We start from the raw sequence: 23,584 nt of genomic DNA, 5'->3' as shown, positions 1-23,584 counted from the left end.
TTTTCTGTGTGAGAGAGACAAAATGAATCTTTCACATTTAGTAAATACTGAATTTAATTCCACTTGTAAAAACAGCAAGAATTTGTTATGTTACATTAAAAATAACAATTGTTATACTTATTTAGCAACTTAGCAAGTAAGTAAAAACACAGCAGCTTCAGAATTACCATTTGAGGTCTGACACAGTCAGGAGAGGCAGGTGGTACAGAAGGCCCATCAACAATTAAATACATTTTTATTTATGTCTGAATATGTGCACTTCATAGAAATACATTTATTTCAGTTTCTATTTAAATTCTATCATCATTTTGTAACATATATTATTTATTTTAATGGATTTTAATAGTTGATAGAACACTGAAACCTGCAGATCTTCCTCTAAATACTGGGCTATGCTAAGAAAGAAAGACAAAAAGAGGAATACTAACATTTTTTCAGCAATAAATATTTTTGTTTTTTTTTGTGTGTTTTTTTTTTGTAGTTGAAGTTCTAGTTGCCACTGAATTAAATCAATTGATGTGGAGGGCAGGTTATCAGGAGCGAACACCACACTTCCTCCTACTGCTCCATTAGCCGGATCAGAAAACTGCAGATCTTCCCCTAAATACTGGCCTATGTCAAAGAAAGAAAGACAAAAAGAGGAATATTAACAATTTTTTTCAGCAATAAATATTTAACTTACTGTGGTTATTTTTTTGTTTTGTTTTGTAGTTGGAGTTCTAGTTGAGACATAGGCTACATTTTTCTGCAATTACATAATTAAAATATGCCCAACTAACTAGTTATTTTTTACAGAACATAAATACCACACCAAAACACCATAAACAATGTTTTTGAATTTCTATAAAGGTTCACCAAAACACGACAACATCCAAAGTGTCCAGTAAAAACCACGAGAAAGCATGATCGAGCTCTGATCTGTCCGGAGCTGCTGAACTATTTAAACACTGTTATAAAATGTAGAGAGCTCACTGCGCCACCTAGCGCTCGATAATAACACAAGCCCAGTAATTGACCAGATGTATTCAAGTTGAAGAAATAATAAAGTATGACTGACTCGATTAAATTTAACATTATACTTAATTAGTTGGAGTTAGTTATGTTTTTCAACACTTTTAGTTGAACAACCTCAAAAAGACTACCCCTTACAGAAAACCTGTTTGCATTCTTACACTTTAAGATAAACATATTTCAGATTTTTCATTTTTGTTTCCCTCGTGGGGACCGGCACAATGTCAAAAATTTCAGGTTTTACTATCCTTGTGGGGACATTTGTAGCATAAACTCGGTCATTCCATTGCAAACCCTTGATATTATGAAAATCTTAAAATGTCAAACCAATCAAATCACATTTCTACTGTATAGATAAATATTATTTTAAATGTAATGCTATTTTTGAAATGTTAAAGCACAAAAATAAAACCATTTTTTGTGGAATCAATAAATTGTACTCTAATCTTTTTTCTTGTTGATTAGAGTCACTAAATGTGAATTATTAGAAATGGAAACTGATTATCACAAGTGACTCAAAACCAGAAACATAATGCAACACCCTTTTTTCACCAATGTATCAGTGCAGCTTAGGGAACCTACTTCTCAGCATTTCTGCTTTAAAACAACTTCATCTACAAGTTGTCAGGGATGTAGGCAGCTGTTTTAACTTCCCTTTATGTGACTGAACTTTGAACAGTTTTTTATAAGATGAACTGGTGTTACACAGCTTATGATGAATGAAAGCTTATGATGGACTTACAAAATGTGTTTATTCCTCTACTGCTGTCTTACACCTCTGTGTTTACAGGTCAGTGAATTTTTACTGCTTTTTCATATTTTAGAAATTATGCAGTGAGTCTTGACTGCAAATAAAGTTAAGAAGAGCAATATGATCAAAACCCTTTGTGCAATGATTATAGTGCTAAATCTAGTTCACCTGAACATAACTGTTTTACAATATTTATCTCTAACATTTACAGACTGTCTTCACAAAGTTTGCTGTTTAAGATGGTGAAAATATGTTATTGATTTCAATTCTTTTTTCTTTTCATTTATTATTTCTTCAGAATATCACTCCTTCCATTGATCTGAATTGATTTACATGTGTTTTTTTTTTCATTTTGCCAAGAACAAGACTGTTGAATAAACATAAAATTATAATTATATATTACATATTATGTAATTAAGGAAATATATATTAGGCATAGAAGGAAAGCTGATTCTGCTAAACTCGTTCTGTGCCTTACTTTATTTTTAAAGCACATCCTGTCATGCTGTCTTGAGAAATTTCCAGACTAACAGACTAAACTAAATCACACTTGCTTGATATTAGCAAACATTGTAATTAGATCCTTTTACAATCTTGGAATATTTTATATGATTAAAAAGCCTTGCCATCTATGAAATGGTTACTTAAATATACATATAATTATCTCTTTCTCTTTTTTCCAGTACTGCACGGACAGAAAGTTGTCACTGATCCTAAAGTTTCTGGGTACCGGGGTCATGATGTCACACTGTTGTGTCAATATATCGACGGAAACTCAGAAGACAAAATACAACAAGTGCAGTGGACGTGGCAGAATGAGTCCAGTAAATATCAAATCATGGTCTTTCACGTGGAGCATGGCATTTCTATGAGTGAGACGCCCCTGAAAGACAGAGTCAGCTTCAGTAAGAGCTCTCCTCCGATCGATGAGGCCTCCATCATCATCAAAGATGTGAAGAAGAGTGATCAGGGAGTTTACAGCTGTGACTTCACAACCTTCCCTAGCGGCAGTCAGACAGGACAAACCACTCTTACAGTGTCAGACGGTACGTAAGTAAATACAGCTCATTAAGTTTGACCAAGGCCTCTAAAGAAACTGTTGTTTTATAAGAAACTGAGTTTAATAAATTATGAATCATTTTATGAATTATATGTTTTATAAATTGTTGTAATGCTGATGACCTGACTATAAGCAAAGTTGAGTCCACGTCATGCCCTAATTACCTTAATTATGAGATTCCAAAGTGTAAAAACTGTCTTGTCCCTGTAGATCTTAAAATTGACCAGCACATAAAAACGTTTTTTTCCTGTAATGTCTATTAGCCTACATAATGAAACATTAAGTTTAGTTATTTGGCTATTGTGTAAACAATGAAACAATTATAACCTTTTAACTACATTTTTAAGTTTTCTGAAGAATTAAAATATTTGTTACTTGCCCCTGCTATAATGGCTCCTAAAAATAAGTCTGATTACTGTGACACATAATAGCGCACCTCCCTTTCACAAGCAGCAGTTTATACTTTGAGTCAGTGGTGAAAGCAAGGGCGTAGAATTAGAGGGGGACGCCAGCGACATGTCCCTACCAATATCCAGCTACTACCAAATATCCCTAGCAATACTTTTGATCAAACAATTAGCCCGAGTGAATATGCTGTCCAGGGGGCCCAGAAACCGTAGCGACGCTATTTGTTTTTTTTTAATTTCGGATGCATCTGAATATTAGCCTACCTGATAAGCTGAAGTAAATAAACTAGAAAACTACGCGCATTTAATACACGGGCGGAGTGATAAGAACGTAAGGCAGCGCTGCGTCTAACGCTCACGGGTATCACTCCAAGTTCAAGACAGCAGTCCAAAACAGTTAATAGAAAAGTTCACTTCAGGAATCAACAAAGTTTGAATTAGTTTGACGGTCTTTGACAAAACAGAGCAAACGGAAAGAGAAAGCGCGATCTATGGCTATTAGCTCATATAGCCTAATGCATACAGACAGAAAGACAAACGTCGAGCTGAAAGATGCACAACACACAATATTCCAGCCTAGAATGAAGTCATTGTACATTTACAGTAATTTGGGACAAATATAATGTGATTTTATGGGAAACTAGCCTTTGTGAGTGGCACTTTGTGGTGCAGCAATATTTGGAACAGCGTCCCGAGTCGCCGCGGTGGCGGACAGTCTTTAAATTGAACATAATGTTTTTAAAATCAATGTACAGCAAACTGTTTGCTGAAATATCCGCAAAAAACAAAAAAAACAACAACACTGAAATAAGAGCGTGCGGTTTATCTGTCAATCAGATGTAGACCTACGTGAAAGTTTACAGTATTCTTTTAGAATTATCCTGGGTCCAATTCAATTAATATTAAAGTAAAGTGTGTGATTAAAACCATAACGTTTTGGGGGTATTCTATTATGTCCCCACAAAATGTCAAAAGCAAACCTACGCCCTTGGGTGAAAGTGAATAGAAATTGTGCATTACAGTCATGAATGTTTCACCACTAGATTTCCTAAACTGCTGGTTTATTATGAGCTCCTCTTGCTGTCTGCAGGCCGTCCTCCTGTTCTGTCCACCGCTGAGGCTGTAGGGATTGTGACTGCTGTAGTGATCATCACTCTGATTATAGCTGTTGTGGGGTATTTATTCCTGCGACACAGACGGTATGTGACTGCAAAACATTTAGCAAACGCATCGAAATATGACAGTATATATAACAGCCAACTAGCAGAGCAAAAAAAAAAAAAAAAAAACATTTCCAAAGGTTCTCTCATTTTTCATAAAATTGATTTCATATTACTAATCCAGCACATCTGTAGCTGTACATATATCACAGGTAGACCAAGATAATGTGGCAGCATTAGACATTATATTTATATAAGAAACACAACATACTCCATCATTGTCTTTATCTTTACCAAACATGGAACTAATAAAAAGAATTGATATTAAATACAGATTCAGTAAAACAATAGTAAAGTGGCTGAGCTGTAACTAATAAATTCATTATCATGTTCAGTATTCAGCATAAAGTTATCATGAGATGATAAAACACCTTTAACATTTCTCCTTTTATATTTTGCTACACATGGCAGACGAGCTGGCAGCACTTTCAGTTATTGTGAGTATAAACCTCATGCATGGGCAGTTTAAAATTTCTCTTTTTAAAGGAAATAATCAGTGTGAAACTGAACATATTGCTAATGCTTGCATGATAAATTACTTTTATGTTTCTCATTTGTACATTGCTGTAGCTAAAAGGTCTCCTAAAAGATTAAATGTAAATAGGAACAGATTTTAGAATAAATTAATTCATCTTATACAAATCTGAGGGTGCAGTTTATTATCTGTAAGTGCAAATTCAAAACTGAGAGCATGGCTTAAAAAAATTGGCGAGTACAGATTACAAAATCATGGGGACAGACTTTTGACAGGGGGTCATATAGTGGGGCTCTTTACTTTCCTCTTTGCTCTTGCACTTTTATTAAGTCACACCTTTAGACTTTTGATTCCATTCCTCTTCTGTGAAACCATGTATCGTGCTGCTATTTGACCTGTTTTTCCTCTTTACTAGACACAACTCAGAGCCCCAGTGACCTACAACAGGTGAGACTTCCTGCTGCTGAGAACAACATCAAAAGTGATTTAGTGAAAGATGCAATCAATCCTGAATCACAGGTCATATATTTCACAAGTGTCAAACAGACCATGAGCTACAGTAAATGACTCAGCTTCTCTTTACCTGTATTAGGATGTCACATATTCTGATGCCACAATACTGAAACCAGGCAAAGCTAACAGAAGCACCTCATCATCAGGGGACATTGAATACGCTGCGGTTTCCTTCAGTGGTCGATCAGAATCATCATCACTGCGAGCCTCAGCCAATCAGATGGCTTTGGGTTTCCACACAGCAGAGCAGGAAACTGTGTACGCAGAGGTGAAAAAAGACTGATTTTGAGTACAAATGTCACAGGTAACTATACACTGTAAAAAATGACCGTGATTTTAACGGTAAAAAACTATGAAAATGCTACAGTGAAAACCTGTTAAATGGTTAACGGTAAGTTCCTGTAAAATTTACAGGGGAAAAACGTAAATTGACTTTCCCAGAATTCCCTGCGTTGCATTTCAAATTTTGTTTGAACTTGATGTTTTTTCTTTAAAATAACTATGCTGCTTCTCGTTTTTTTCTTATCAGTTATGTTTATTAGGGTTGTATGTTACATCTAATGTTGTTAAATTAATGTTTATTGCATATTTCAGTTTAATGAGTCTCACCATGATAGTGTTTAGTATTTGTGTGAATGACACTGTGCACTTCTATATGTGTTATTATTTAAAAGCTGTTTGTGATGGGCTTTGGTTCATCATGTGACTTTCTTATCACCACCTGCATTTGGTGGCTATCAGTGTATTTCAAAGGTACAAAACAAATTTCAGTACTTTAATAGGTTGGTATATCAGTTAATGAAATTACGGTATTTAACTGTAAATTTAAGTTAAAACCGTAAAACCTAAAATGTTGTTACTGTATTTTTTTACGGTAAAATTCTGGCAACCACAGCTGCCGTTTTTTTTACCGCAAATTTTACGGAATTTTCTTTACAGTGTAGGTTTCTGTTAATGAATGAGGTGTTTGTACAGTAGAGAATTGATCAGCTTGAGCATTTATAGCAGCAGACAATAAAACTCCAGCTTATAATGAGCAAAACATCATTGTCCATTAATATGGAAAAGAATGAATTTATCGTTATTGTTATCGTTCTTAGTGAGAATGGACTGATAGCTGCCTTTCCCAACCCCGCCCCTTTCTCTCTCCCACTGCACTTCCAGTCAAAACTAACTGTCCTATCAAAATAAAAAAAAAGCAAAAATGCTTGAAAAAGTGTGTTTGTTTTTTGTAACAACACACCCTTATGGCAGAACTTAAATTTTTTCTGTTGAAATCGGCCATTTGTCCAGCCCTCTTGGTCTACATTGGGCAGAAACACATGCGGTGACTTGTATGATAACCAGGGACTCTGCTCACTTCAAGAACTAAGAACTAAGTTTTGTTTACCAGCATCATCATATTTTTGTCTTTTACGTTCTGCTCTCAAGGCCTATGGAGATCCCTGGGCATCCCCTATTTCCTCTCATCCTATGTGGGATTGGATCGCAACACCCTCTGGTCAGCCATCTGTTTCTTTAATATATAGTAAACTTAATGATCACACTGCAAAGTCTCTTTCTATTAAATCCATCTGGAATCGTGAATTAACAGATTTTGATTTATCGGTCGACTGGGAGAGGGTGTGGTCTAATTTAATCTTAACTTCTAAAATGTTGGTTCATCGTTTTATCCATTTCAAAATCATCCATTGAGCATGCATAACTCCTTACAAGAGGTTTAAAATTAAACTGCAATCGACCTATAACTGTCATATCTGTAACACTGTAGCAGGTACTTTTCTCCACGTTTTGGGAATGTTTAATTGTTGTCGGTCTGTGGACTCATGTGCATTGTGTTTTGTCCTTTTTGCTGCAAATTGAAATTGTTATGGTGTGTCTGTTGGTTCCCCCCTCCCCTGTTGTTTGTTTGTGTGGATGTTTTGTTGATTTAAAAAAAAAAAAAAAGTTGATAAAAAAAAAAAAAGAAAAAAAAGTGTGCTTGTTTTCTTTTCAGAGGCAGACTTGAGTGTGTGCAAAAATTCTCAAATCTTAGTACTTCTTAAAATGAAAGAAATTTGTTGATTTTAATACATTTCAATACATAATCATTGTAAACAATTATTCCTAAGTGACCCTTTATTTTCATCTCTTTGTTGGCTTTGATTTAATTTAGAATAACAAAATTGTCTGCAGAAAAACAATCCAGTCTGTACACAGCATATGGGTTGACAATTAAAAAAAGGAAAGTAAAATAAAGAAATGGAAAAATGCATGTTGTTGAAGATAAATTAATATAGATTATTTATTATTCCAAAGGATTTTCTTTGTCTATAGTTTTAACATAACATGATCACCTGGTTGGAAAAGCTCCTCAACCCCTAAAATTGACCCGCTGATACATTCATTTAAAATACCCTCTGCACCTCAAGATGTAATGTATTATTAATGGAAATAACCATCATTTTATATGCAATACACATTTGTATAGAAATATTTTTAAAAATAATACTAAAAAAAGAGGTACAGTTCGCCATTTTAGAACATCTGTGACTCTTCTATTTCCTTCTTTCCATTAGTCTTTTTTCTGCACTGATGTGTGTGAAAAATAACCACAACATCAGATGTCTGACTTTGTTTCTAAAAACTGATTTGTGGTGAATGCAGACAAGCATGCGTGTGCAAATTTGGGTTGAGGTATGTGGTGTGATTTCCAGCACTGTTTACGGACACAAGTTCTTGCAGACAAATCAAAGTCCACGTTTTAATGAACACAGCTCCTCATTTCCAATAACATACATATTCAGTCAGAGTTGATCTTCTCGGTATCAATAAAGTATCTCTATTGTTAATTTCCAATTCAGACAACACAACCCCAGAATTAAATTACACAGACAGCGAATTTAAAAATAAGTATAGTACAGAAAAGTAAGAATATCTGTTTAGAATATCTTTTTAATTAACAAGTTTGTGTTTCATAGCGTCATTGTCCTCCATGAACGTGTGTGCTGTCATTGTCGCGATCTGGCTCTGATCTGTGTTATCATTGAGAAAATGACGCCCAGAAGAGAGCGTCTCTGTGCTACTTCCTCTGTGTGACCTCTATCGTAATATAGAGACCGAGTTCAGTCAGGGAAGGAAAGGCAAGTCTGTATCGCCGTCTACCTTTGATTGCAAGCAGATGTCTGTTTGCTGCCTGAAGATCAGAATCACGGGGAAGTTTAATATCTCTGTGCTGCCTGTCGTGTAGCATTTCTAAATCCTCAGATTCACAGTCTTAAATCTTTACCATCACATTTTCAAGGTTGCTTCAGACACAGTCAATGTTATGGTACATCGTTCAGTAGTACAAAAGAATCATTGATGTGGCACATGGCTATCCAAAAGAAGAGGATAATTCTCTCGTACCAAATAAAAGATGGAAAGCGCATTTGTCTGTGATTTTGAACAAGAGGGCGAATATTGCAAAAAATGTCACGCTGTCTCCCTTTTGTCAGTCTCTCTGTTCTCATTTCTGCTCTCCCATCAGGTCTGTGTTGTTGCTAGACTGAGGTGGCGGTAAAGTGCAGCCTTTTGCGGGTGGGGAGTGGCCTATACGGCACGGGCTTGGTCCGCTGCCGCCTTCGCTGTCTGTATTGGAGGATGAGTGTGGAGGGGGCGGGGCCAGGCGAGGCAGAGGGGCCGAAGAGGGAGGGATACGTGTGCAGGAGGTTGTGCGGAGACTCTGGATACGCCGGCACTCCTGGCAAATGCGCACGTGTGTGCAGCCCCGTGGCAGAGGCACTGTCACTGCGGGGGGACCCAGGGCCACTGTGGGGGTGCTGTTGGCACCTAATGGGTCCTCCAGGAGTCGCTGAGGGCCGGGGCCCATGTCTGAGGGGCCTCCTCCTGGCCCTGAACTTCCTGTCAGGGGTCCGGTACCACTGTAGAGCTTTCCGTTGCTAAGGCGCATCTCTCGTACAAGGCGCAGGGGCCGCGGGGCCCCTAAAGTGATGCGGGTGGGGTGTCGAAGGGCCAGAGAGCTGGACAGGGGACGGCGGCGGCGAAGACGAGAACTTTTCTTGCAGGAAACGGCGTTACGGAACTCTGTCAACATCTCCTGACATACAGACACCTGAACATTTACAAAAATATATTAAACACTTGAACGAAGGAAGATTAGAAAATATCACAGAAGTATAAATCACAGCTATACACACACACATATCACAATTTATTTATATACATAATATATCTTAATTATATCTTATATATATATATATATATATATCTATCTTAAAGGGGACATATCATGAAAATCTGACTTTTTCTGTGTTTAAGTGCTATAATCGGGTCCCCGGTGCATCTATCAACCCATAAAATGTGAAAAAGGACAACCCTGTAACTTTGTTTTGGTAAGCATGTGAAAAAAACGAGCCGCTCAGTTCCCTATCAGTCAGTCACATTCGACGTTACGTCAGAGTGACTGACACAATTGGGATCTCGCCAGAGTGTTCAATCAATCACCTTCGAGTGTTAACAAAACAAGCCAATGACAGTTGCCGTGTGTGCTTTGCATCGCACACCCAGCCCCGCAGCGCAGGTATAAAAGGAGAGCGCGTGCAGACGCACATCAGCTGTTCGCTTCGGAGCCGTGCCTTCCTGCTTGTGCAATCACCGAAGAGAGTGTCTACAGACAGAGAGTGTGTTGGCGTTACGACGCGTCAGGGGGGGTTGCCGATCCAGTGCTGCTGCTTCTTCCGGGTTGGACGGCATGCTGCAGCTCATCAAACTGCGGTTACGCAGCGATCTCTCCTGGGCACTTCAACACTTTCTTTTCTAAAAGAGCAAATCTAAAAGAGCTCCACGAGCGATGCAGGCGTCTTTTTAAAGATGGCCTTCCGCTAGTGCGTTTCTGGATGTGGTCGCTTCCTGGCTCCGTCTGACGGTCACGAACGCTGTCTCGTGCTTGGGCTATCAGCACGCTGAAGCAGCGCTCATGGATGAGTCATGTTCTCATTGCGGGAATATGACCATCGCGATGTTGCGATCCAGATACCTCCTCATCATGCCCCGTTCTAGTTCCTCTGTCTCTCAGCAGCAGAGGACTACTTCGGCTTGTGGTCAGGGTAATCTGAGGATAACAGTGAGAGCTTCCCTGTCGAGTGAGTCTCCGTGGGCCTCTCACTCCTCTAGCACTTTGCGCCCTCTGGTGTTCTCGGATGAGGTGACTGGGTCCTCGGACAGGGGGGGGCCCAGCATCTCGTTCGGAGTGCCAGCAGACGACAGGATGTCGATTGTTGAATTGGGCGACGAGCTAGGCTCTGGAGATGATGATTTGGCTGCGCTGCCTCCGTCAGACAGAGTGGCGTTGCCCGAGTCAGATCCAGAGCTGACTGCTATGCTATCCCGGGCTGCCGAAAGCGTTGGGCTGCACTGGAGACCTCCTCCTTCTCCCGAAAGCTCGAGGTTGAATGACTGGTTCCAGGGGGCGCAGGCCGATCACCAGCAGCCACCTCCAGTTCCATTCTTCCCGGAGGTGTATGAGGAGGTGACTAGGTCTTGGAAGCCACCTTTTTCTGCCCGAAACAGAGCTAGCGCCTCCTCCGTCCTCACCACCCTCTATGGTGGAGCGGCCCAAGGGTATGTGGAGATCCCCCAAGTCGAATGCGTTATTGCGATGCAGCTCTGCCCGCAAAGCGCTGCCGCCTGGCGGGGTAATCCACGCCTTCCATCCAGGGCCTCTAAGCTCTCGTCCACTCTAACGGCCAAGGCTTACAGAGATGCTGGACAGGCCGCTTCCGCCCTGCACGCCATGGCCCTCCTGCAAGTCCACCAGGCCAAGGTGTGAAAGCAGCTGCATGAGGGTGGTGCTGACCCAGGTGTGTTGCAGGAGCTGCGCACAGTGACGGACCTTGCCTTGAGGATGACAAAAGTCACAGCGCGGTCTCTGGGTCAGACGATGTCCACTTTAGTGGTCCAGGAGCGACACCTATGGCTGACCCTGGCGGATATGAGAGAGGCCGACAAGCATCGCTTCTTGGACTCCCCTATCTCCCAGGTCGGCCTATTCGGTGAAGCGGTGGAGAGCTTTGCCGAACAGTTCTCAGCGTTCGGTCACATCTTGCCCCGGCGGTCTGCTGCGGTCTCCACCCCACCGCCGGCCATAGTCCCTCCGCCTGCTCGTCAACAAGGGCGCACTCCTGCTGCCTCCATCTCCGCTCCAGCTCGGCCTCAGCAGCAGCCTTCACAACGTGGAGCTGGCGGCAGGAAAGCGGTGCAGCCCTGAGACGGGCGACCCGGAGCTTCTGGATTCTGCTCTTCAGGAGATGGTGACTCCTTCTCTCGGAGGAGGGCCGGGCGGAGAATCTTTTGTTTCCTTATTGTTCTGTTACGCAGCTGGCTCCCCAGCCAGTGGTACCCAAAACCTCAAAAAAAGAGCAATTTCCTATTTCTCCGGATCTCAAGAAGGCGAGGATGCCGGTGCACGAGGCGTAGCCTCGACACCCCCATCGCCCTCTCTTTTCGCCAGGGGCAGCAGGGCCCGGCTTGTGAATGCTATGCCTCCTCACGCACCTCCTGCCCAACCGTGGAGCCACGTAAGTGTTGCACCGCGCACTCAGACCCCACTCCGGGACACGCTGCCTTCTGGGTCGGGTCCCTGTGCTCCACCTTGCTGACCCACTGCGGGTACGTCGGTGGTTCCCCTAGTTCCGCTTGTTCAGTCTCTGGGAGCCTGGCTAACGAACCATAGAGAACGGCTATGCGATTCAATTCTGCTGGCAAGTTCAGGGGCATTCGGTTCACCTCTATGCTGAACAAAGATGCTCCTGTCTTGTGTGCAGAAATCGCGGTCCTATTGGCGAAGGACGCGATAGAGCCAGTCCCTCCAGCCAAGATGAAGTCGGGGTTTTACAGCCCTTACTTCATCGTACCCAAGAAAGGTTACGACCAATCTTGGACCTGCGTGTTCTGAACCGTGCCCTTCACAAGCTCCTGTTCAGGATGTTGATGCGGAACCAATCCGTCCTCTTGATTGGTTCGCAGCAATTGACCTGAAAGATGCATACTTTCATGTCTCAATCCTCCTTCGACACAGGCTGTTTCTCCGCTTTGCGTTTGAAGGGCGAGCATATCAGTACAAGGTCCTCCCCTTTGGGCTGTTCCTGTCACCTTGTGTCTTCACCAAGGTCGTGAAGGCAGCCCTTGTTCCATTGAGGGAAAGAGGTATTCGCATTCTCAACTACGTCGACGACTGGCTCATACTGGCCAGTTATGCGAACACAGGGACACAGTGCTCAGGCACTGTGTAGAGAATCTCATTTCGCGGTATGGAGTTGGATTCGGTCAACCTCACAGTAGGTCTCTAAATAGAACGTGCTCAAGCGATGCTGAATTGCCTGGAGTCTTTCCAGCGCAAGAGGGCGGTTCCACTGAAACTATTTCAGAGGCTCCTGGGGCATATGGTCCGCAGCCACTGTTACGCCGCTCGGGTTGCTTCATATGAGACCGCTTCAGCATTGGCTTCACGACTGGGTCCCGAGATGGGCATGGCAAAGCAGCACTTACCGGGTCCCAGTCACTGTCTTGCCGCCAGACCTTCAGCCCGTGGTTGGACCTTGCATTTCTTCGGGCAGGAGTTACCCTAGTGCAAGTGTCCAGGCATGTTGTTGTATCAACAGATGCCTCTGCCATGGGCTGGGGTGCCATGTGCAACGGGCATGCAGCGTTGGGGCTCTGGACAGGGCCCCGACTGCACTGGATAGTGGAGGCTATAGTCCTAGCTTATCAAGCCCAACGGTTGACGTGCCCCCTCGGAGTAAGAACACACTCTACAAGAGGCGTTGCTTCTTGGGCATTGGCACAGGGTGCCTCGATAGCAGACATCTGTAGAGCTGCCAGCTAGTTGACACCTAACACGTTTGCGAGATTCCATAATCTCTGTGTAGAGCCCGTGTCCTCCCGTGTACTTGCCTCAGGTGGCCAGTAACACCGGACCCGCTAAGTGTCAATCACACTTGCTGCGCCACTCCCCTCTACGGACTGGATATGTGCGCTTTCTGCTTCTCAGTTCAGTTCCCCCTCTTGGCGAACCCTGTTGAAGTTCCTCCTGCACCATCGGCGGCCAGGTGTGGCGGAACGCCAGGCACCAGGTTCAGCATTCGTGTGTCTGCCCAAGGTCAGCCCTTGAGCTGGGCTAGGTGCCCGTGTGTAGTGATTCCCCTTCGGGTGATCCCACATGTGTATTCTTCCACAGTACGGCTCCCCTCTCGGTGAGCCCGTGTCTTTCCCTGGCAGAGACCTTCTGCCGTCTCTGCTGTGTAGCATCTCACCCCAGGGTGGCTGAGTCAACCGCAGGGACTTCCATATGTAGTACTGCCCTTAGCCAGTCCATATGTGTAATTCGTCCACATAAGTTTTCGTAGGGATCCCAATTGCGTCAGTCACTCTGACGTAATGTCTAATGTGACTGACTGATAGGGAACGTCTCGGTTACGTATGTAACCCTCGTTCCCTGAAGGAGGGAACGGAGACGTTACGTCCTGTCGCCACAGTTGCTGTACTACCGTTGTACGGCCGAGGCACATCAGCAAAAAACTGATGTGCGTCTGCACGTGCTCTCCTTTTATAACCGTGCTGCCGGGCGGGGTGCGCGATGCAAAGCACGCATGCCAACTATCATTGGCTTGTTTTGTTAACACTCGAAGGTGATTGGGCTCTCTGGTGAGATCCCAATTGCATCAGTCACTCTGACGTAACGTCTCCGTTCCCTCCTTCAGGGAACGAGGGTTACATACGTAACCGAGACTATTTTGCTCCCCTAGTGACGTAGGATGGGGATCTTATTATAATATTACCACCCTTTAATCTGTGCAAATTATCACACGAAACTGCTTTGGAAACAAGGGTCATTAAAGAATCGCTTTTCTGAATGTGTTTGTTAGCATGCTGTATGGCTAATGTGGCTAAAGTTAGTTAGTATTCGTAAAGTTAGGTCACCTCACAGAGACCAGGGGCCTGTACCATGATGGTATATGAACAAATTCAGGGTTACAGAATTAGTTTCAAGTTGTAAAACCAAACCACTCCAATCTGGCTTTGTTGGTACCATGATGCTGATCATCAACTTTCCTTGTCAACTCAGGCTTTGATCCTGAGTTTGTGGAGTGCGTGCACATGAATGTGTAACATCAGCAGCAAACAACCAATCACAAGCCTTGGTTAAAGGTTGAAGGTTTTGCTAAAGGTTAAGGGATTGAAGAATATGATGAATTTAAATGCATTTACAATGAAAAAAGTACTTGTTCATGAAAGAGGACCAAAAAAAAAGAAGAAATTATCTTCTTTTATCAGTGCAGTCACAAGTGAAACTTAAGTTAGTTTATATAGTTGGAGATATACAGCGATAGAGACTCGAACATGTAAGGTCACGTCATTTTTAAAGCGTTATCTATTGATTCTACAGCTTATTTATATTACATACGATCTGTATATATTAACATTCATTTAAAATAAATGATTTATAATAACTGTTAAACTAAAATTGCTTGTGTGTAATGGATTAATAATAATATAAATCATATAAATCATATAAAATAACTAATTATAAAATAAGTCATTATCATTAAAGCCAGACAATTTTTTTTTTTTTTGTACTAGTGACCTTTAATTTGTAGGAAGATAAACTGGGGGAGTGACTTTTTTTTGTGTCAGACATGTGTCACTTTGCCCACATCTGATTGGCCCAATTTCAGTCTGAGATCTCTAACTCAGAACATAACCTGCCCCGGAGCAGGTTAGCTGTGCAGTGTAAGTTACTATGGCAATGAATGCAGCTAAAAGCCAAGCCACTTTCATGGTACCTAAAACCCAGGATTGGTGCAAACTAAACTGAATCTTACCTGGCTAGCTAGCTAATCCAGCTTCATGGTACAGGCCACTGAACTATGTCGTTATTTATTTTTAAGAAGCAATAAATGTGCGTTTATGAATTACACAGATGGTGAGTGTTTTCAGGTTAAAAATAAAAATAACAACATGGCTCTGGTCTCTGTGAATACAGTAAAGAGACAACATGCTAACAAGCACTTTCAGAAAGGTGATTCACAAAATATAAAGTGAGGTGTATGTCCTGAATATGAAGTTGGATCACAAACAGTTTGTAATGATCTATCTTTTAGAATTTAATTCGCTGTGGGACATTCTACATTTTTGTTACTGGAGTATCCGAAGCACAAGCTGTAAAGGCTCCGCCCTCTTCTGGAAGGGGGGAGGGGAGCAGCAGCTCATTTGCATTTAAAGAGACACACACGAAAACAGGATGCTTCTGCTCGCACCTAAAAAGGGTAATTTTGGGCACGGTATAATAAATGATCTGTGGGTATTGTGAGCTGAAACTTCACATATTCTGGGGACACCTGAGACTTAAATTACATCTTGTAAAAAGGGGCATAATAGGTCCCCTTTAATTATAATCTTAATAATTCCAAACCTTTGTATATATCACAGAAGTACATATTACAGATATACAGGTAGACAAGTAGACATGCACACCATAACACAACCACTGAACTGGACTTCACTACAACACACACTAAGGCGAGGAGTCGGCGGGTTGCTTTGTAACCTACTGTAGAGTGACTGTGATATTGGCGGTCGCAGGAGAGAGGCCGTACCTCATCTGTTTCAGCTGATCGGCGTGTGGACCACACAAACTCCATCACAGCCACAAACACAGCGATAATCAGGCCACAGATTAAAACCACAAATATACCACCAATGTTCTCCATCCCAAGACCTGCAACAGTGAATTAAACACTTTTAAACAATCTGTATCTATGAGGATCTTTCATCACAGACATAGAATGTAATAAATATACTTTCCTAAAGTTGGCATGAAGTGGAAATGTCAAAATGTCATAATTGATCTTCCAGAAATGACAGACTTCTCTCTGGTTATACATGCCAGACTTTTCCAATCATTTAGTCCACCTAAACCCATGCCCTTTCTTACAACTGACTCAATCTCACATTCAGATTTGCCTCCATACATTCAACAGCTGATAGTTAGAACCAAGTCCCCACTCTACAGTGGGTGTGTGAAATCCCTGCTGTGTTTTGGAGCACAGTAGCTGGTTTCTAGCTGGTTATTAGTTGGTACGTGCTGATAGATTGTTTCTTGTCATCTTGGACCAGAAACAAACCAGCTACCTGCTGGTTTTTGGAACCACCAGCTGTTTTTTGGAACATTGTAGCTGGTTGACCAACTAACATGTTCTTTACAGCTACTGGTTCCAACTGAATTTTTCAGCAGGGATGAGAATGCGAGGGGAATATTGCGCTGAAGTGCAGGAGAGGTTCATGCCTTTGGCACGGTGGTCTTCCTCTTTGGGACACTGCCCTCCCTCCCACCATCTTCTCTTCAGGATCTCCAACCTGTTATTCTCCTGCAACTGCAGAACTGCTAGACTTAACTCATCTCTGAAAGGAGAACCTGTGAGACAGAATTATGCAGATGTCAGTGTTTGGTGGTTAAGCATGAGGAAGTGTCAATGAGTTGTGAACATCATGGCACGTTCACTTCTGTAAAAAACAAGCCTGTCTGATAATAGTCAAATGAGTTCACTATTTGCTTATTTTACTGGTGATTTTATAGATTTTATAGATTTATGTATGCAAAGTGAAAGTGATAAGGTTTGTTTTTTGGCAAAGATGTCATTTTTAAATGTTATTATGGTTTAAAAACCTTGCGATTCACAGTGCTGCCACATTGTTTGTGAGGCTTCCATTGTAAGTGTGTTCATGTGCTCGATTTTTACAAAATAAAGGATGAGTTGAGAACATTTTGCTGTGGTAAATATGTCCATCTCTCTCACCGAGAGGCATGCCGATTCCGTAACCCTTGGTGTCCAGCAGGCCTCCGATCTGGGTGAGGTTGCAGTTGAGGCTGCGGTGGTACTCGTTCATGGTGCTCTCAAGCAGGAAGGCATATTTAGAGTTCAAGACTCGTGCAATGCCCTCCTCTGTGCTCTTCACAAAGACACTGGGCTGCTTAGAATACATGTAGTTCCACATCCGCTGATACGTCTGATAACGAGAGTTCTGAAAGAGGGAAGGAGAGGATGTATTATCAGTGCATACATCATAAATAAACATTTAAACACTATTCGACATGCAAAATAACAAAGAGCAAAGAAACAGTGATGCACACAGATGGTAAAATCACTTGAGCAGACAAAACACTGAGAAGAAAATACATAGTCTGTAAGCCAAGGGTACTCTACAAGCAAGAAAATAAACAAGAGAGATACAAAACCCATCCAAATGCATATGCAAATATATGCCTGCTGGCACTTTCCATGAATATGGTACAAAATTGGGCCTGAAAATCTTTAAATGTTTTTTTTCTTTTCCAACAGATGTTCAGTAAAAGAAGGTGCTTAAAGCATTAGAGTGTTTTTTTGTTATGACAATTCTTAGATAAGTTATATAAACATAAACAATGACCCCCCCCCAGAAAAACCCTGAAATTACAATTGTTTGTTTATTGCAGTTAAAATATATATAAATACAGTATTTCTGCAGTGTGACAATTAAAAAATAATATTACATTTTCTCATTTTCACAAATATTGTACTCTTGAATGTCTTCATCAAGTTTGTCTGTTATGCAAGTAATTGTACTTTAATCTATAACTATAAACTAGCATTTGGTCCCATTCTGATGATGACTTAATTTAGGCTAAATTATGGTCCAATACATTCATACTTGTTTTTTAACTTTATAAATGTTGTCAATTTTCTTTTATAAATTACATGAATAAAGATCAACATGAAATTAAAATTCACCCAGTCTATTTTCTCCATGGCTGTCATTGATTCTGTTGTGTGTGATTTATCTATATGCATTAATCTTTTAAATTAGTTTTGACCTTGTAATTTAATTTAATGTCATAAAAATGTCTTAACACAATCTTTTGGTGAAACGACTCTTTCTGACCATTTAGACTCACTAACCCTTCCAGGCAGATGTTTCATAAGTGAACACTGACATGTGCAAGCCAGCACATGTTTACTTTTGTGTGCATGTATTTGTATAAACTTAATATCATATGATTTGTACCATAAAAAAGGTCATGGTGCTTCCTCCATGAATGGTGCCGTACTGGATATTGGTTTGATCAGCCAGGTCATCAGGGGATTCGATTGGCACTTCCATTCTCTGCACTGTGAGAAACGCAGCCAGATTCGCTGTGTATGAGGAGATTATTATGAGAGTGAATGCCCACCTATAAGAGAGAGACAGAAAGAGCGAGGACATAAATGATGGAAGCAGAGAGCAAAGAGCCCATACCTGTGCAGTGTAATGTGTCAGTTGACTCTGTTAAAATGACCATCAACACATATGGAGCTCCAGCACACGCTCACACTCACCAGACCCCACTGACGCAGCGTGTGGAGAGGGCCCGGGGCATGATCTCTGACCCCTGCTGCATGAAGCCCCCCACAGGAAACCACAGGCTGTTTCCTAGTGTGTACTGATTTTCCAGCAGGTCTCTGCGCTCACGCAGACACGGGTGAGGGTTATACCATTCATACGGACTCAACCTGACAAATACACAGAGAGAGATTTAGAGAAAAATCTTGCATTAAATATTTATTTCCTCACTATACTATACAAATAATAAATCACTACATTTAGCTAGATTAATGCTTTAAAAAAAAAAAAAAAAAAAAAACTAATTGCGAATAGGGTAAGAAAACTAAACTTAACTGAAGATTTCATTTGCATCTCTGAAATAAAGTATTAATATCTTTTACAGTTTTACCGCTCAGATAAATTATTATTTTACAGAGCAAAACAACCAAACACATTGATTAAAACAATGATTTTTAGCCGTGTTTGAGTGTGTAGGTGTGTGTTTGTGTGTACCTAGCAGAAAGAAAAAGCACACAGCTGACAGCGAGGTAAGCCAGCAGCATGAAGAGCCAAACAGCCGGTGAGAAAGGATCCAGGAAGGAGAAATAACCTGGCTTCCTGCCCTGAGAGACGGTGGAAGAGAAAGAGAGAGGTAAATGAATGCAGCTGAAGGAAGGAAGGTGGCAGAAATAAAAGCCAAAAGGAATTAGGTACACAATGAATATTCAATCTGATAATTACATAAATGTAGCAATAGGAAACGCAGAACTGTATAATACATATTAAGGCATTTAGACAGATTTTATTGTACAGTATTGTCTATCTATCAATCTATCTATCTATCTATCTATCTGTCTGTCTGTCTGTCTGTCTATTATTCAGGACAGGACAAGCAGAGAATATCACACTATTATCAAGGTATTTGCAACAATGTATATCATCTCATCCCCTCTGTTCGTTCAATTGTTTTTTATTTGTGCATGTTTTACGTCAGCACAAGAGGGCGCTATTGATCATAACAGCACAGCAGAGTCACCAAATTTTTAGTCCTCTACCATGGAAAGCAGATCTTGCTGTTTAGTGTTTACCAAGTAAAGGTATAGCCAATATTACACTAACCAGTTTTCGTTTTCAGTAAGTGTGGGTCAGGTTTTGCTTATAAAACACAGTTAATTACTTTATAAGGCTTTATAAATCATTCAAATTAAATCACAGTTAATCACATCAATATTTGATGAGTAAAGCACAGAAATGAAGATATATTTCAAAGATGTTGTAAATGAATGAAGCATTGCATAGGCTTTACAAAAAAAGCTAATTTAAAGGGATAGTTCACCCAAAAATGAAAATTCTGCTGAATTCATTATTTTTGTTTTCTTTGTGCACAGAAAGTATTCTCATAGCTTCATAAAATTACGGTTGAACAACTGATATCACATGGACTATTTTAACAATGTTCTTACTAGGTTTCTGGTAGTTCTGCTGCTGTCTATGTAGGGTCAGAAAGCTCTCAGATTTCATCAAAAATATTTTAATTTGTGTTCTGAAGATGAGTGAAGTTCATAAGGGTTTGGAACAACACAAGGGGGAGTAATTAATGACAGAATCTTCATTTCTGCGTGAGCTATCCCTTAAAACCTCAGTATATCGTGTTGTGTTTTTTAACACATTGAACACGAGCCTATAACAATTTTACAGTCAACAGCAACACATTTTCTCATCAAGTTTGTCCGAGGTAAACTTAGGGGTCATTTCCATAGGACATGTTTTTGTATTCCGTCTGCGTTATTTTTAGTTGTTGATCTAAGTAAATATCCAGATTGACGTTGTGTTGATTCTGTATGTCTGACTTACTATATGGACTCTGTAGAGAATACTGATGCCCAGCGTCATAAAGGGTTTTGAGAAGTCAATAACCTTCTCTCTCTCAGATGTGATGGTAAAAGCTGCAACAGCCAAATCAGCTTTCTGCTCCAAACAATGAAGGAGAGAGAACAGCAAAACATTAAAGAGGGAGAGCATAAACTCACGTAAAAGTCATCTAGAAACAATAAAAAGAAAATGACACAGAACTGAACTGAACGCAACCATGTGTTTTTCAAAATTAATTCAGCAGGGAATGTATTGATGATTATGACCACATACCCTGTTGATCAGCTCTCCCACCATTCCCGTCCACGAGCCGTTGGGTTCAGGTGCTCCATACAGGGCATCGTCCACCAGTTTGATGCGGTAGGTGAACTTGAGGATATCTGCCAGCTCTCTCAACATGTCCACACAAAAACCCTCATACTGCTCATTCCCCTCAAACTCCTGGTAATTCACCTTTCTCATCACGTACGGGTTCTCCTGCACACACAAACGTGGGTCATTCATGTTATACAGTAGTTTCAAGTCCCTATCACATTTGTCTTACTATATTAGATCAAATATTAAACTCAGTTTAGAAAACAGCAGTGAATTTTTAATATTTTCACTACTTTGGTTTGAGCAGATGTTGCTTTATCATGTCTCCAGGTGACACACATGAAAAACATTCTAACATGAAAAACATTAATAAGAAACATTCCAGGTGTTTCCTTTCTCTAATCTCTGTTTCAGTCAAAACATGTTTTTTACTGGAAATCTTGTTTCATATGGTAATCAATATATAGTCTTCCTCATATTTTATTTGTAATAACACTTAAACTAACAAAAGCCAGTTCTTTAATGAGTAAAAGCGACAGGAAGTGACGCTTCTCTAACTAGAACACAACAGCACAAACATAAGCAAATTTTAGCAAGGCATTTGATCAATTCTGTGATGCATTTGGTTTGTCTCACTTTAAAACGCATCAACTTGTTTCATAAAATTACATATATTATTGATATATTTTGAATATCTTTTCACAAACTTTGACAGAATTAATGAATTCCTGTGAATTCCCTATTTGCTTAATAATAACAACTATGTTTATTCCATCAGACATTTTGTTAACTGTATGTCCATTGTTTAAGTGGACATTATAGAGTTCAAACTGTACTGCATAACAGGAATTACCAATGTAGATGTGGTAAATATTGTGTGAACATAAGCGGGCTATATGGGCCTGCTGTAGTGCAGTTGGTCCTCACCAGTATAGTGGTGACGATGAGGCTCTTGTTTGCCAGAGTCTCAGACACGTTGATATCCAGACTGGTGGAGTTCATCAGCAGGGTGTTATTAGAGAACCAGATCCCAATCTAACACAGAGAAGGATGACAAATGGAACAATCAAGATGTTGGCACTATTGAAAGTGTGTGCGTGTTTTTGTGACATATGAGGACACAAATTTGTATAATGACATGGGTATGGCGGGTATGACAGGTATTACAAGGAGAAGGTGACTTATGAGGACATTACCCCATGTCCCCATTTTTCAAAAGGCTTATAAATCATACAGAATGAGTTTTTTTGAGAAAGTAAAAATGCACAAAGTTTCCTGTAAGGGGTAGGTTTAGGTGTGGGGCGATAGAAAATACGGTTTGTACAGTATAAAAACCATTACGCCTGTGGAGAGTCCCCACAATTCACAAAATCAAACGTGTGTGTGTGTGTGTGTGTGTGTGTGAACCTACTTAACAAATCTGTACCCAGAAGTGATTTAAATCTGATAAACCTTGTTTTGGTGATATCTTTTTTTTTAATGCAAAAGTTGTCTCTTAGGGTTAGGATTAGGTTATATTACCTATACCTATATAAAAGCATTAGACGTCTTTAAATATTCCCATTTAGATAGCTAAGTAAATGTGGATGTGTTTGTGTGTCTTTAACCTCTTTGTGGCCTCCCCTGTGCTTCTCCAGGATGTGGAGGGTGTAATTGGTCCTCTGGCCTTTACTGTTGAACTCAACTCGACCTGTCAAACCATCATACTCCACCTGATCAAAACATGGGAACAGAGAGAAAGAGAATGGAAACAGTTATGTTACCTTAAATAACACAGTGGATGCTCTCTAATGCAGATAACAATGCTGGATGACTTTCAAGTGGTTGAATATGTATATTTGCACACACACACAGACTGACCATACGCAGGTAGTTCATGAGGCTGGTTCCGTGTTGCCAGATCTGAGGGGAGGTGCAGCTGAGAGGCTTGACGCCAATCTCCTGACTCCGGTTGAGTTCCTGCACTGCACTCACCACCACATGGACCGCATCAAACAGCAGGGCCGAAGACAGCTGAATACACACATACACAGTTTAGTGTGTGCAATCTGTGTGTGATACATCGACAGGCTTCTGCATTGTGTTTTGTATTTGTGTGTACAGTATCTCACCGCTGGTCCGGGGTACGGGTTAATGTCACAGCCCTCTCTCCAGGACAGGTTAAGGCTCCTGATAAACTCCAGGTAAAATGGGTGGGTGGTGTTAAACATTGAGAAGCCCACAATGTTTGACTGCTCATCCACTATATCATCCAACCATAGCAGCGGGAAGTCCTGCACACACACAGCAATGACATTATACAGCAGAAAACAGAGAACATCAGTCTGTGTGTAAGAAATAGAAATTTGAAAGAATATAGAGCTCAAAACAGAATAGTGACCAGTCCTGTGAAATACTACTGGTATTAAATGGTATTTGAGTAGTTAAGTATGGTTTGTGTGTCTGAATGAATGTTGAATGGTGCAGTTGAGTAGTGTGCATAAGACAAGCGATGTGTTAAACTGGACTAGTTATTAAATGTGTGTGTGAATGCATGCAAGGTTTGAGTAGCATGTAACTTGTAAGGGTAGACTAGTGATAAGA

General features: G+C 40.8%; 2 protein-coding genes across 7 annotated transcripts in view; one reads left to right on the top strand and one right to left on the bottom strand.

Moving 5' to 3' along the window:
* The first annotated feature begins 1,441 nt into the window (after positions 1–1,441).
* On the top strand, positions 1,442–7,350 carry LOC131521436 (poliovirus receptor homolog). The gene is made up of 7 exons (XM_058746140.1): positions 1,442–1,801; positions 2,446–2,808; positions 4,320–4,428; positions 4,861–4,886; positions 5,340–5,371; positions 5,517–5,705; positions 6,869–7,350. Exons 1-7 carry the CDS (start codon positions 1,741–1,743, stop codon positions 7,130–7,132), a joined length of 1,044 nt encoding a protein of 347 aa, XP_058602123.1. The 5' UTR covers positions 1,442–1,740; the 3' UTR covers positions 7,133–7,350.
* Positions 7,351–7,559: 209 nt separating this feature from the next.
* grik5 (glutamate receptor, ionotropic, kainate 5) overlaps positions 7,560–23,584 on the bottom strand; it is a 76,836-nt gene continuing 60,811 nt past the window's right edge. For 5 of the 6 annotated variants that reach the window (XM_058746133.1, XM_058746132.1, XM_058746136.1 and 2 more), the window contains 13 exons: positions 23,113–23,274; positions 22,862–23,014; positions 22,609–22,713; positions 21,929–22,036; positions 20,960–21,163; positions 20,669–20,782; positions 19,328–19,437; positions 18,829–19,002; positions 18,518–18,683; positions 17,272–17,497; positions 16,761–16,889; positions 16,027–16,193; positions 7,560–9,530 (listed from right to left, as the gene is read on the bottom strand). In XM_058746133.1, coding sequence (XP_058602116.1) covers positions 8,925–9,530; positions 16,027–16,193; positions 16,761–16,889; positions 17,272–17,497; positions 18,518–18,683; positions 18,829–19,002; positions 19,328–19,437; positions 20,669–20,782; positions 20,960–21,163; positions 21,929–22,036; positions 22,609–22,713; positions 22,862–23,014; positions 23,113–23,274 — 2,424 coding nt within the window. In that variant the 3' untranslated portion in view covers positions 7,560–8,924. The remainder of the gene's footprint in view (positions 9,531–16,026; positions 16,194–16,760; positions 16,890–17,271; positions 17,498–18,517; positions 18,684–18,828; positions 19,003–19,327; positions 19,438–20,668; positions 20,783–20,959; positions 21,164–21,928; positions 22,037–22,608; positions 22,714–22,861; positions 23,015–23,112; positions 23,275–23,584) is intronic. The other variant, XM_058746137.1, reaches the window with a different exon arrangement.

Source organism: Onychostoma macrolepis, chromosome 16 (assembly GCF_012432095.1).
Source record: "Onychostoma macrolepis isolate SWU-2019 chromosome 16, ASM1243209v1, whole genome shotgun sequence".
Lineage (NCBI taxonomy): Eukaryota > Metazoa > Chordata > Actinopteri > Cypriniformes > Cyprinidae > Onychostoma > Onychostoma macrolepis.
Note: the sequence above shows the minus strand (reverse complement) of the source record. Positions and strands in the feature narration are given on the sequence as shown.

Bases quoted from the DNA above. Each gene is read 5' to 3' on its own strand.
- LOC131521436 (XM_058746140.1), top strand. From the start codon at position 1,741: ATGATGGACTTACAAAATGTGTTTATTCCTCTACTGCTGTCTTACACC. The intron at 1,802-2,445 runs GTCAGTGAATTT...TCTTTTTTCCAG, and splicing joins TTACACCTCTGTGTTTACAG to TACTGCACGGACAGAAAGTT. The intron at 4,429-4,860 runs GTATGTGACTGC...TACACATGGCAG, and splicing joins TTATTCCTGCGACACAGACG to ACGAGCTGGCAGCACTTTCA.